The sequence below is a fragment of the Lactuca serriola genome, chromosome 4, assembly GCF_051521515.1.
Source record: "Lactuca serriola cultivar US96UC23 chromosome 4, Lser_US96UC23_V15, whole genome shotgun sequence".
Classification (NCBI taxonomy): Eukaryota; Viridiplantae; Streptophyta; class Magnoliopsida; order Asterales; family Asteraceae; genus Lactuca; species Lactuca serriola.
The window spans coordinates 28,502,028-28,517,310 of record NC_136411.1 but is presented as its reverse complement, the minus strand read 5'-3'; the positions used below and the strand labels follow the sequence as shown (position 1 = coordinate 28,517,310).

Here is a 15,283-nt window from a genome sequence, read left to right as displayed (position 1 = left end):
ATTTTTATTTTAATGTTAGTAATTTAATGTAATTAGAGTGGAAAATTTAAAATTTGAAATAAAAAATCAATAGGTTGATAAACGGCATGACATTAATTAGGATGTCTAATAGGGTATCAAATGGCAAAAAGAGAATTAATCTATTCTTTTATTAGAATAATGAGATTAAATATGTTTCAGAAATTAGAAAACTCAATTCAATTTTGCAAATATATATTATTTATGCGTTAGAATAGGGATTAGCATTTGGATCGGAAAACCGACCGGAACTGGTACCGGACCGAACCTGATAGAACCAATCGGGGCGAGACCGGTACAATATTCTTGTGGTTTTGGAATCGGGAACCGGTAGAACCGACAAAACCGGAACAGTGTGTTGCTATTTCTCGAGGACCGATTCCAACATTGAAGACACGACAAGAACCGGTAGAACCGGCAGTCCGGTTCGATTCATATTTTCCACCAAGTTTGATTCCCGGACCGGTTCCGGTTTGGGTCGGTTCCGACCGCACCGGCTCCAATGTTCATCCATATGTTATAAGATAGATATTTGTAATTGAAATTCAAAAATGCAAACCATACACACATAGTTACATAACATACTACCGCCATAGCAAATTCAATTATCTCATGTTTATGTTTTCTGTGTTTATATATATATATATATATATATATATATATATATATATATATATATATATATATATATATATATATAGTAGGTTATAACCCGTGGACCGGATGAGCAAAATTAAAAATAATTTTATTTATAATGATACTTAATAATTGAAGAATGATAATCAATTTTTTAATAAGTAATAAATATAGATGTTTTATCGGTCATATTATAGTGAAATGATGATTCGTTAAAATTATGAAAGCATAGTGGTTTGAATATCCGATCGACAATCTGTATTTGTAGATATGTTAGAAATATATCATTTTTATAGAATTGAATCAAAATTGAAATAAAATAAAAAGAAAAATTGTTATAAACAATAAAATTGTACAAAGTTTTTATGAATTTCTAAGAACTTTATACACAACATTGGATGTTTTATTTGATAGTCTACCAACCTTATCTAAAATTGACAATTTTAATCTCTCTTTACTTTGAACTCTGGATAAAGCAACGTACAAGACCATGTGTAAAAACAGGATCTTTGAGAAACAAACCAACCTTTGATAAAGATTATCCTTGGCTCTTATAAATTGTCATTGCAAAACATACAGCCAATGAAAATTATCTTCTTTAAAATTTGAACGGGATTTTGTTTTCATTAGGAGTTAAAGACATTCTTGGAATAAAAGTTTGGTTTCCAATATTACTTCCAGATATGATAACTGCCTCAATAACACATTTGCCCAAAGATTTGACCTGTAGTCTAGTGCCATTGCATAAGCCATTTTTCTGATCAATGTTTCTCAATAACATAACTGGAACATGGACTTTTAAAATGAGATTATGGTTTGGCAGACCTAAGAATTTAAGTCCATTTAAAACATCAGGTGAGTATAAGTTTGCATCAAACTAATCATGAACAAACTCAGATTTGTAGAGGCTATCTGAACTTAAACATTATTTTTGCTCTCCTAGAATCAATTTTAGCAATCGATCATTTATTTCTTGGACAACTTCATTCTTGGGAGCAAGTATTGCTCTTTCTTGAAAATAACCTGCAATGTTGAAGTTTTCAAAAATCGAAGGACATACAAAATTGATTAATGAACCAATAGGATCACATGGATCATTAATGAGAATATCTTCTGCAATATCAACAATTGCTTTACCGTCATTCGGACCACCAAGATTACCTTCTCATATGTCCAAAAGCCAGTTTGAAAACCCCCTTATTTGATCAACAGCAGATGGATCGCTTTCGACATTTAACCTCATGTTTTTTTTTAATTTATGAACTTTTCATTTTTTCCATAAATACAAAGAACTTAAAGAAGCATTAACAATGTTTTGTCTAATGTCACCCGGAACAACAGGTAGAATTTGTCTGAAATCACCTCCAAAAACAACCAATTTCCCTCCAAATGGAATATTTGAACTCATTGGATCGACAATTCGCATTGTATCCTTCAAAGTTCGATCTAAATCTTCAAATGCATGCTTGTGTACCATGGGTGCTTCATCCCAAATGATCAATGAGACTTTTCTTACTAAACTTGCAAGATCACTCTTTGGATTTATTCCACAAAAAGAATCCTTGGTAATATTTATGGGAATTATAAATCGAGAGTGTGTTGTCCTGACTCCGATCAATAATAATGAAGGAATCCCACTTGAAGCAACATTTAAAACAATCTCACTTTGGGATCTATTTGCTGCAGAAATTGTCTTCCAAAGAAGTATCTTACCCGTTCCACCATAACCGTGAATAAAGAATACACCTCCCTTTATTATTATTTTTAACTGTAGCCATGATATCAAGAAAAATGTTATGTTGCTCACCGCTTAATGAAACAAAGAGCCGATCAAACTCATTCTTCAAGTTTGGTATGTCATAATCTAACTCCTCGGCTATCAAACGATTGTTTAAAGATGAAACTGAATCAGCATCTGGGTAAGGCATCCTTCTATAGTTCTTGAGACTGGAATTTTTTCAGAGTAAAATTTGTTCTACCTCAAACAAAGTCAAGTTGTTGATATGATCTTCGTTTAGTGATATTAAGTCGGACGTAAAATGTAATTGACTATATATTGGAAATTTATATGATACAATTTTAATAATAATGCAATAAACATATAATACCTGGAGACTTTAATCTCTTTTGTTGAGTATAAAGAATTTCATCTGACAGGTGTTCCCATGTGTTTTCCCACATAATCTATGGTTTACACAAACTGTTGGACAATGGCATCGTAGTAAATAAGAAACGTAGATAAAAACCAGATCCATAAAGACTTGTGTAACGCCCCGACTCTCAGGTATGGACTTTACAACTTTATTTTCATATTTGAAAGGTCTACTCGACGACTTGGATGCCCTGACTCATCAAGTAGGAATGTGTTTGGCCACGTGTTTAAGTGACCAACTCGACGAGTCGGAGGACACGACTCGACGAGTTGGAGCTAAAGGATGAAACCCAAATTTCTAGGGTCTTGAACCCTATTTAAAGGATCCTTTGCCCCCTTAGCCTCCCTTTACAACCACTTGTGAGTCCAGAAACCCTAATTCGGGTGTGTGCTCCATTTTGTGTGATTTTCAAGCTTGAAGGTGATTTGGAAGAAGAAGAGTTGAAGTATAAGAGGATTGTGCATAGAGGAGCTGGTGGATCCGACTCTTCTTCATATTGGCATCGGTTTGAAGGTAACAAGCCGTTACATTGACCTTCCATCTTTCTAGATCTCTTTATATTTAATATTAGGGCTTTTCTAGCGTGTATATTAGCCATTTTTTTGGGTATGGGCTAGGATCTGAGGTTGCAACTTCACATCTGAGCTTATCTTGGTCTCTATAGCTATAAAGTCTCAACGAGTTGCATGGCTAAAACAACGAGTTCGATGAAGATTGGCGTGGAAGGATTTTTGCATGGACTCGACGAGTCAATGGGATGACTCACCGAGTCAGCTAGGGTTTTCCCGAAATTTGGACATGCAAGAACTCGGCGAGTTGTAGGGAAACTCGACGAGTTAGTGAATTACACTCGACGAGTCGGGTCAACATGTACTGTTGACCTTGAACATTGACTTGGACTTTGACTAAGGGTTGACTAGTTGACTTCTGGGGTATTTTGGTAGATTAGAAATTTATGGAAATGGTCTTATGGTAAATATAAGTGGTGGAGTTCGTGGCCATGGTTCGAGAGTTTGAGATTATCACTTCGATTCGACAATTGAGATGTGAGTTACCCTCACTATACTAAGGGTTCTAAGGTACCAATGTCGGCCCATTGGATCTGATATCCTAGTAGTTGGTGATATGTTGAGTATGAGTTAGTTATGCATGCTAGTGTTATGCTAGTTTGGTAGATCTATAGGACTACATGTGTTACTATCTGATTACATGTATGTGCATTAGTTATGTTATATGTCGACATATTATGTGGGTTGGGTTGAGGTTATATTGCTCTGTGCGGTAGCCAAAAAACCCTAGAGTATTTCAGATATAAGCTGAGGGCTGGGCTGGGCATGTCAGACTCATACTGAGGACTCAGGAGCATTCCAGATACGATTTGAGGGTCGGGTAGGGCATGCCAGACTCATATTGTGGGCTCGGGAGCATTCTAGATACGAGATGAGGGCTAGGTAGCGCATACCAGACTCGTACTGTGGGCTCGGTGGCAATCCAAATGTGAGTTGTGGGCCCTGAAGGCAATCCAGACTCACACTGTGGGCCCAGGGGTAATCCAGTCTGTAAAGCTATGGACCCAGTACATGTTGTTATTTGTATATGTGTTATCTGCAGTGTATCGATATTTTAGGGGAACTCACTAAGTTTTGGGCTTACAGTTTCAATTTTTGTTTCAGGTACATCAGATGATCGCTAGAAGGCAAAGGCGTGATCGTACAGCTCCTCATTTGTTTCTGGGATACTCTGATATTATACTATTTTGAAAGCAAGTTTTGTAGTGAGTAATGGTTTTGAAACGTTTTTAAAAGATTAAATTTGCCATGATTTTTATGGGTGTTAAAAGTTGGTATCATAGCCTTTGTTTGAGTGAATTGGAGGAACAATTGTGTGAGTCCAATCTCAAACTAAGGAAAACATTTTCAAAAAGGTTTTCAAAATATCAAAGGAGGATGCAGGGTGTACGATCAGTCGGAGCGAGTAAGTAGACCCCAAAATACCATACGGTTATTTGATATTGTGATATGTTATAACAGCATGCTAGTACTAGGCTAGGGATCTTCAGGAAGTGCATGATAGAATTGCCTGATTACATGATGCTTGATAGCTTAGTGTTTTTCTTATATGAAATTAACATCATTACTGTAGTTGCTTGTGTATGCATCACGGTTGTACATAATTAAGATCTTATAGCCGGAGAACGTTTGGTTTAACCTTATTTCTTGTTCTTGTTTGATGAAGGGATTAGGGTAGGATCATGTATTCGAAAGTCTATAGGGTCCAACGTTATGTATGCCTAGCATACATGAGTGCTGCAAGGTTGGTGGAAGTTTCATGGGTAGGTTGTGTGAGGCTCGTAGGTCAGTTATGAGATAGTTAGCTTTCCTCTAAGAGTGAGGAATGAGCGGCCACCATGCATATGTATATTGTTAGGGTGTTGTGATGATACTTGAGACAAATATGGGTAGGTGTGGAAGCTAGTATGGGCCCGTACTACTGAAAGCACAGGACCCATACGCGTAGCAAGGAAGTCACAACCCCTAGGGTTTAGTTGGGAGTTGGTCCCCTGTTATCATGCGGATTATCTGATATCTTCCTGGTATATTTTCAGAATGGTGGTTACGAGATGCTTTATGGCTGGATCCGGCCAGGAGGGGCTGGCAGCACCTGAGGTTGTGATACAAATGGGGGAAGATGAGCTGGACGCCAGGATTCAAGAGATCCTACATTTGTGCCAAGAGGGGCTGGCAGCACCTGAGGTTCTGGGCACAGCTGCCAGAGATGCTTGGGTCTACTAAGATCATCATGGTCAAGTATTTCGACGAGTGTTGCGCATCCCTTGCAGAGACAGCTGCCGCAGCTGCTGCATCGTTTGTAACGGCGACAGGGGGAGGAGCCAGTCGGGCTTTCTAGTACAAGGACTTCGATAACACGAAGCCCCCTACTTTTGATGGGAATCAGGACCCCATTAAAGCCATGTGGCGGGTTTCTGATGTAGAGGGGTCTTTCTTTACATGCTCATGTCCTACTGACCAGAAGTTCAGATGTGCCCTGAACCTGTTGAGGTCCGGGGCCAAGGACTGGTGGAGATTGATGATGGGGTCGTACACTGATGATCAGAGAGCTGCTGTTACTTGGGAGCAGTTCAGGGATATGTTTCGCGCTCGTTACATTCAACAGGTCGATCAGGAACGATTGGCTCATGAGTTTTTGGGATTGACACGTGATGGGGGAGTCGGTGACGGAGATCACCCGCATGTTCATGGAGAGGGAGATGTTTTGCCCAGAGTTTGCTTTCGATCAGGCTCAGATGACACGTTATCTGAGCATGCTCAGGACTGACATCTGTCAGTTTGTGTCTACCCAACGATGTCATACCCTACCGGAGTTGCAAGAGGCTGCTAGGCGGCGTGAGTTGGAGAAGGACCCACCCCCCCCAACCTAGAGTAGCTAGGTGGGGAAGTAAAATTGGTATTTGATTTACTTTCTGATCTTTTATTTGAAAAAATACGAATCTTGAGCTGCAGATGAGGGAGCAGCGGCAGGCCCTGACACAGTCACAGTCGGCGCCGAAGCGGTCTACGACCACTGATTCTAGGACCGGGGGTCAGCAGAGCCGAACTTGTGGAAAGTGCGGCAAGGGTCATTCTGGGTTTTGTAGAGCTAGTAGCGGGTGCCACATGTATGGCAAGGATGGGCATTATGCGAAGGATTGTCGCCAGCCCGTCTCGGTTCCGAGTATGAGATTATGTTTTCACTATGATCAGGTTGGCCACTTAAAGGCCAACTGTCCATTACTTACCACCAAGCCGGCGCAGGCTCCCGTGCCAGCTACATTGAGGATTACGGATGGGAGGACAGGTAAAGTAGAGCCCCCGAGGGCTCAGGGACGCGCTTTACAGCTTACAACGGAGGAGGCCAGGGCAGCACTAGATGTAGTTGCTGGTATGTTTTTGTCCCATATCTTATTGATTGTATATGTTTTATACTTATCTGTTTATACCTATGATTAGATACGTTTTTAGTGAACTCCTTGCCTGCATTGGTTTTGTTTGATTCAGGGGCGAGTCAGTCATTTGTATCTCAGACGTTTAGTAGGTAGTTCAGTGTGCCAGTAGGAGAGCTAGAGTGTCCGTTGTGAGTCTCTATTGCTAACGAACACGGGATTTCTGCTTCTTCGGTCTACCAGGGATGTGAGTTAGAGATCTTTGGGGTATCTTTTCTGATCGACTTGATCCCGATCCCCATGAGGTATGTGTGTGTGGTTGTGGTTATGGACTGGCTTATTCGATTCGATGCCATGATCGACTGTGAGGGTCAGTGGGTAGTGGTTCGAACCCCAAGTGGGGGAAAGTTGATTGTTTATGGAAAGGGTACCAGAATGGGATCAGGGTTTTGTTCAGATGCCAGGGCTCGGCAGTATATTCAGCACGGGTGTGCGAGTTATCTAACATATGTGGTGGATACACGGGTCAGGGATCAGAGTTCAGTATTAGAGGTACCAGTGGTCAGGGAGTTTGCTGACGTATTTCCAGAGTAGTTGCCCGGAGTGCCTCCGGAGAGGTAGGTCGAGTTTAGGATCGACCTAGTGCTAGGTGCGGCCCCTATCGCCAAGGCGTTGTATCGGTTGGCACCACCAGAGATGAAGGAGCTGTCATCACAGCTGTAGAAACTGTTGGGTAAGCAGTTCATTCATCCGAGCAGTTCTCCATGGGGAGCACTAATCCTCTTCGTTAGGAAGAAGAATGGTTCGCACCGAATGTGTAAAGATTACCAGGAGTTGCACAAGCTGACGGTGAAAAACCGTTATCCACTCCCAAGGATAGATAATCTCTTTGATCGGTTACAGGGAGCATCTTGGTTCTCCAAGATAGACCTGAGGACCGGGTACCATCATGTCAATGTTAGAGAGGAGGACGTGGAGAAGACCACGTTTCAGAATCATTATGGACACTACGAGTTCGTGGTGACATCTTTTAGACTCACCAACACCCCAACAATATTCATGGACCTGATGAATCGGGTCTGAAGACCGATGCTCGATCACTCGGTCATCGTGTTCATAGACGATATCTTAGTATATTCCATGACCAGAGAGCAGCATGAGGAGCATCTTCGGGAGTTATTGGGAGTTCTGAGGCGGGAATGACTTTATGCCAAGTTCTCGAAGTGTGAGTTTTGGTTACGAGAGTTTCAGTTCCTCGGACACCTCGTTAACCAGGAGGGGATTTTGGTCGATCCGGCCAAAATCGAGGCGGCATGCAGTGGGAGGTTCCGAAATCCCCCTCAGGCATCAAGAGCTTTTGGGATTAGCAGGGTACTACCGGTGATTCATACAAGAATTCTCCAAAATTGCAGTACCCCTCACTCGTCTGATGAGGAAGGGGGTGGATTTCCGGTGGGGCCCCAAGCAGGAGAGGGTGTTTGAGACCCTCCGACAGCGACTATGCGAGGCTCCATTCTTGACTCTCCCAGAGGGAGTGGAGGACTTTGTAGTGTTTTGTGATGCATCCATCACGGGACTGGGGTCGGTCCTCATGCAGAGAGGACGAGTGATAGTCTACGCATCACGGTAGCTGAAGCCGCATGAGGCGAAATTCCTTACTCATGATCTGGAGTTGGGAGCGGTGGTATTCGCTCTCAAGATTTGGAGACATTATCTGTATGGGTTCTGTTGTATTATATACACGGACCACAAGATCCTGACACACGTCATGGATCAGCCGAACCTGAACATGAGGCAACGCAGGTGGCTAGATATAGTCCAGGACTACGATTGTGAGATCCTTTACCATCCAGGTAAAGCGAACGTGGTGGCGGACGCTCTGGGCCGCAACTCAGTTGGATCTTCCACACCAACGACATGTATAAGGATATCAGTGGATTCTCCACTCGTGAGTTTGATTAGAGAGGCTCAGGCTGAGGGCATCCAACTAGAGAACCAGAAGCTGGAGAGGATCATGGGCGAGAATGCCCGATTTGTACAGGATAGCTGGGGATTGTTGACCTGATGCGGTAGGGTATGGGCTCCGATGTCTGGAGGGGTCATACAGACGGTTATGGATGAGGCTCATAAGTCTCACTTCTCTATTCACCCGGGAGCCACCAAGATGTATCGGTATTTGAGTTTGAGCTACTGGTGGTCATGCATGCAGCGAGAAATCGCTTGGTACGTTGAGAGGTGCTTGACCTGTAGGATGGTCAAGGCCGAGCATCAGAGGCTGCATGGAAAGCTGCAGCCTTTAGAGATTCCCATGTGTAAATGGGAACATATCACGATAGACTTCATTACCAAGTTGTCGAGGACGACGAAGGGATTTGATGCTATATGGGTCATCATGGATCGATTGACCAAGAGTGCCCATTTCCTGGCCATACGGGAGAGTTCATCGGCCAAGAAGCTGGCCGACATGTATGTCCGCGAGATCATTGATCGCCACGGAGTCCCGGTCTCTATTGTTTCAAATCGTGATGTTAGATTCACATCCCGCTTCTAGCAGAAGTTCCACACAGAGCTAGGCACGCGGCTGCATTTTAGCATAACTTATCATCCGCAGAGATCATGCCAAGACCGATGGTCAGAGTGAGCGAACTATATAGAACCTTGAGGACATGTTGAGGGATTGCGTCATCGACTTCGGTGGGAGCTGGAATTCCCACCTACCCCTTGCAGATTTTGCCTACAACAACATCTATCGTTCCGATATTGGTGCCCCACCTTTTGAGCTATTGTACGGGCAGAGATGTTGCACCCCGGTTTGTTGGGGTGAGGTTGGTCACAGAGTGATGGGGCGGACAGAGGTAGTGTTGCAAACTACCGAGAAGATTCAATAGATTAGACAGCGGTTGCAGACCGCACAGAGTAGATAGCAAAGTTACGCCGACCAGCGCCGATCAGAATTATAGTTTCAGGTCAGTGACAGGGTACTCCTGAAGGTCTCGCCCTGGAAGGGTGTGGTCTGCTTCAAGAAGAGGGGTAAATTGGGGCCCCGTTACATTGGGCCATTCAGGATCATTGTCAGGGTTGGCAAGGTGGCATATAGACTAGAGCTACCAGAGGAGCTTAGTCAGATCCACAACACCTTCCATGTGTCCCAGTTGCGAAAGTGCATATTAGATGAGGCAGCAGTAGTGTCCTTGGCGGACATACAGGTCGACGGGGGCCTAAATTACATAGAAAGGCCAGTGGCCGTACTGGAAAGGAAAGTGAAGGTCCTACTGAACAAGGAAGTACCTTTGGTAAAGGTACAATGGGAGCACCGAAGAGGGTCTGAGTGGACTTGGGAGCTGGAGGCGGAGATGCAGGAGCACTATCAGGAGTTGTTCACCGCAACAGACTTCGAGGACGAAGTCTAGTTCAGGTAGGGGAGAACTGTAACACCCCGACTCTCAGGTATGGACTTCACAACTTTATTTTCATAGTTAAAAGGTCTACTCGACGAGTTTGATGCCCTAACTCGTCGACTAGGAACGTTTTTGGCCACGTGTTTAAGTGACCAACTCGACGGGTCGGAGGACAGGACTCGACGACTTGGAGCTGAAGGATGAAACCATAATTTCCAGGGTTTTACACCCTATTTAAAGGATCCTTTGCCCCCTTAGCCTCCTCTTACAGCCACTTGTGAGTCCAGAAACCCTAATTTGTGTGTGTGCTCCATTTTGTGTGATTTTCAAGCTTGGAAGGTGATTTGGAAGAAGAAGATTTGAAGTATAAGAGGATTGTGCATAGAGGAGCTGGTGGATCTGAGTCTTCTACTTATTGGCACAGTTTGAAGGTAACAAGTCGTTACCTTGACCTTCCCTCCTTCTAGATCTCTTTATATTTAAGACTAGGGCTTTTCTAGCGTGTATATTAGCCATTTTTTGGGTATGGGCTAGGATCTGAGGTTGCAACTTCACATCTGAGCTTATCTTGGTATCTATAGTTATAAAGTCTCCAGCTTTAGCAAGTGTGAACCTTCCCTTTTGAGTTAAACCCCAATATAAGCTTGGATTTGACATTTTAAGCCTTTAGAGCCTTGCATGCACGTAAAGTTTGCAACTTTACGTGATACACATGCCTTGGGAAGCTTGGTCTACAATATGGAGCTTTGGAGTGGCTTAAAAAGCATTTGAATGGAGAAAGGAGTGAAGGGACTCGACGAGTTGCATGGCAAACTCGGTGAGTCCGATGAAGATTGTCGTGCGAGGATTTCTGCATGGACTCAACGAGTCAGTAGGATGACTCAGCGAATCAGCTAGTGTTTTCCCGATATTTGGACATGCATTAACTCGGCGAGTCGCAGGGAAAATCGACGAGTCAACGGGGGATTTCACGACTTCTCGAGTTCTGGAAGGACTCGACGAGTCAGGTCAACATGGATTGTTGACCTTGACCATTGACTTGGACTTTGACCAAGGGTTGACTAGTTGACTTCTGGGATATTTTGGTAGATTAGATATTTATGGAAATGGTCTTATGGTAAATATAAGTGGTGGAGTTCGTGGCCATGGTTCGAGAGTTTGAGATTATCACTTCGATTCGACAATTGAGATGTGAGTTACCCTCACTATACTAAGGGTTCTAAGGTACCAATGCCGGCCCATTGGATCTGATATCCTAGTAGTTGGTGATATGTTGAGTATGAGTTAGTTATGCATGCTAGTGTTATGCTAGTTTGGTAGATCTATAGGACTACCTGTGTTACTATCTGATTACATGTATGTGCATTAGTTATGTTATATGTCGACATATTATGTGGGTTGGGTTGAGGTTATATTGCTCTGTGCGGTAGCCAAAAAACCCTAGAGTATTCCAGATATAAGCTGAGGGCTGGGCTGGGCATGTCAGACTCATACTGAGGACTCAGGAGCATTCCAGATACGATTTGAGGGTCGGGTAGGGCATGCCAGACTCATATTGTGGGCTCGGGAGCATTCTAGATACGAGATGAGGGCTAGGTAGCGCATACCAGACTCGTACTGTGGGCTCGGTGGCAATCCAAATGTGAGTTGTGGGCCCTGAAGGCAATCCAGACTCACACTGTGGGCCCAGGGGTAATCCAGTCTGTAAAGCTATGGACCCAGTACATGTTGTTATTTGTATATGTGTTATCTGCAGTGTATCGATATTTTAGGGGAACTCACTAAGTTTTGGGCTTACAGTTTCAATTTTTGTTTCAGGTACATCAGATGATCGCTAGAAGGCAAAGGCGTGATCGTACAGCTCCTCATTTGTTTCTGGGATACTCTGATATTATATTATTTTGAAAGCAAGTTTTGTAGTGAGTAATGGTTTTGAAACGTTTTTAAAAGATTAAATTTGCCATGATTTTTATGGGTGTTACAAGTTGGTATTAGAGCCTTTGTTTGAGTGAATTGGAGGAACACTTGTGTGAGTCCAATCTCAAACTAAGGAAAAGATTTTCAAAAAGGTTTTCAAAATATCAAAGGAGGATACAGGGTGTACGATAAGTCGGAGCGAGTAAGTAGACCCCAAAATACCATACGGTTATTTGATATTGTGATATGTTATAACAGCATGCTAGAACTAGGATAGGGATCTTCAGGAAGTGCATGATAGAATTGCCTGATTACATGATGCCTGATAGCTTAGTGTTTTTCTTATATGAAATTAACATCATTACTGTAGTTGCTTGTGTATGCATCACGGCTGTACATAATTAAGATCTTATAGCCGGAGAATGTTTGGTTTAACCTTATTTCTTGTTCTTGTTTGATGAAGGGCTTAGGGTAGGATCATGTATTCGAGGACTCCGGAGCATTCCAAATACGAGTTGAGGGTCGGGTAGGGCATGATAGGTCCGTAGTGTTGGCTCGAGAGCATTCCAGATACGAGCTGAGGGTCGGGTAGGGCATACCAGACTCGTACTGTGGGCTTGATGGTAATCCAGATGTGAGTTGTGGGCCTGGAAGGCAATCCAGACTCACACTGTGTACCCAGGGGAAATCCAGTCTGTAAAGTTGTGGACCTAGTACATGTTGTTATTTGTATATGTGTTATTTGCATTGTATCAGTATTTTACGGGAACTCACTAAGCTTTGGGCTTACAATTTTAGTTTTTGTTTCAGGTACATCAGATGATCGCAGGAAGGCAAAGGCGTGATCGTATAGCTCCTCATGTTTATCACTTTGTTTCTGGGATACTCTTATATTATACTATTTTGAAAGTAAGTTTTGTAATGATTAATGGTTTTGAAACATTTTTAAAAGATTAAATTTGACATGATTTTTATGGGTGTTACACTTTCTTCCTTAATTGCTTCGATATATTATTTGTCATCATCCAAAAGGCCTATATTATAGCATGCATCTATAAAAGAAGAACGCATGTCAGCATTGACCGTACGAATTTCTTTGAATGATTTTGGACCTTTCACTTTATTTAAAAGAATTCTTAAAAAATATGCCTCGCCAAGCTTTTATGAAACCGAGTGAATTCTACCAATAGAATATCCAACTTTCCTTGGCTTCCAAATTTGAAGCTTAGCTTTCCAAACAAACTTTGTAGTAAATTCAACATATGTAAGGTTCCTTGCTTCTTTATTGATTTCATTACACTTCATCCAAGATATGAACATTGAAGAAGCAACTGAAGGCCGGTCAAGAACATCTTCAATATCATCGTCTACCTCATAAACAACTTGTTGTTGACCAGGTAGATGAAAAGGTAGTCTAATCATAGTAGGATAACTATAATGAACATCATATTTAAAAATCCGCCACGATGCTTCACATGCAGATATATATCTACAATCATAGTATTCTTTGATTTCATCCACTGCATCAGTGTTATCAGAATCATCATTACTTTGCACCATAGCAACAGTCGCTCTATCAGGACCCTTGTTTATATATTTAAATAAATACTTTATAGAATATCCTTGATTGAACCATTCAACATTAATGTGTGCCTGATATCTTTTCAACAAATATTTGTTGTATGGAACAACATTTCTGTTATCTAACTGAACACCATATTTTTCAACAAAATTTCCATCATTTCTTCTCCTATACAAGGGAAAACCATCTGAATCAACTAAAGTATGCTTATAGAATTTCTTTGGAAAGTTATTAGAACACTTTCTGTCCACCATACATAGGCAATTCAAATTTTTCAGCTCCACATGGACCGTGAATCATGAACTCCCTGACAAGTGAATACAATTATGGATCTTCATTGATATTTGGAATCTCAGCAGAAATAATCAGATCGATATATTCAACTGTAGGAAGCTTGCAGTTAGAATGCATAAACAAACATATATGACTATGAGGCAGACCGCTTTTTTGAAATTCAATTGTATAAACCACTACATGTAAAAATTTACAAATAGGATACAAGTTAGCAACTAAAGAAGGTATATATATATATATATATATATATATATATATATATATATATATATATATATATATATATATGTTGAAGTATAAGTTTAAATATCTGCTTGAACCTTGCCAAAAATTTCATTTTCCCTTAAATCTTTAATAAATGCATCAGCTTCATCTTAAATAACCTACATAATATATCCGGTCTATCTTTTGGATGAAGTGGAGTGTCCTTAAGAAACCTTTGAACTTCTAGCCATTTTGGATTACACGTAAAGGTTATGAAAAAATTAGAATATCCAAACCATTTACATAGCGACATGGCATCCAGATAGTTTTGCATCATATAATGTGTACCACCAGTAAATGAAGAAGGTAAGATCACACGTTACCCAACATTCCAAATATTTGTACTCCCACATGATTGGTGATTACGCAGATTCTCATAAGACTCACATCTAAGAATTTTTTGTTGCTTACCTATGAAAAATAATCGCTCACTTTCAATCATGGTATAACCATCAACCAAAAATTGTTGGAACAAACATTTTGCATTAAGAAGTAGTGAAAATGATTGATCTCTATCTTGAATTGTATAAGCAAAAAATTCTCTCATTGTATAGGTTGGGCGCTTGTTGTTACTTGAAGATGTAATACCTCTATGAATAATGTCAACTCTGTAACCATCATCGCCATATGGAAATAGTAATGGACACTGAAGAGAAAGGTAAAAATGATGTAATTCACTGATACACTTTTGTGAGGTTTCAACAATGATGTCTCTTTTTTCAATTGAATCAGAAATGCCACCGACAATTAAAGCGGCTACCTCAGAAGAAGTTGGTAAGTTATACGTCCTTCCATCTTGTTCTCTTTTTCCGATTAATCTTAACTTCAAATTAGCATCAGGATTTTCATGAAGACTGTCTCTTACCATCCTATAAGACTTGACCAACACATTGTTTGAATCTAACATAACCTTCAAAAATTCTATAATTTGGAGATCATATGATCTTGCGCTTGATGTAGAAGCGCTCGTTGGTCTACTAAAAATATAAAAATTATTTAGTGTTAGTAAAAAAAATGAACTGAAATGATTTTTTAGATGAAGATTATAAAAATATACTCAATACTTGTCGATCTATTTTAA

General features: G+C 41.1%; 1 protein-coding gene across 1 annotated transcript; it reads right to left on the bottom strand.

Moving 5' to 3' along the window:
- Positions 1-13,223: 13,223 nt before the first annotated feature.
- Positions 13,224-13,898, bottom strand: LOC145098158 (uncharacterized). The gene has a single exon (XM_079035828.1). The coding sequence runs from the start codon at positions 13,896-13,898 to the stop codon at positions 13,224-13,226; it is 675 nt and encodes a 224-aa protein (XP_078891954.1).
- Between the last annotated feature and the right edge of the window lie 1,385 nt (positions 13,899-15,283).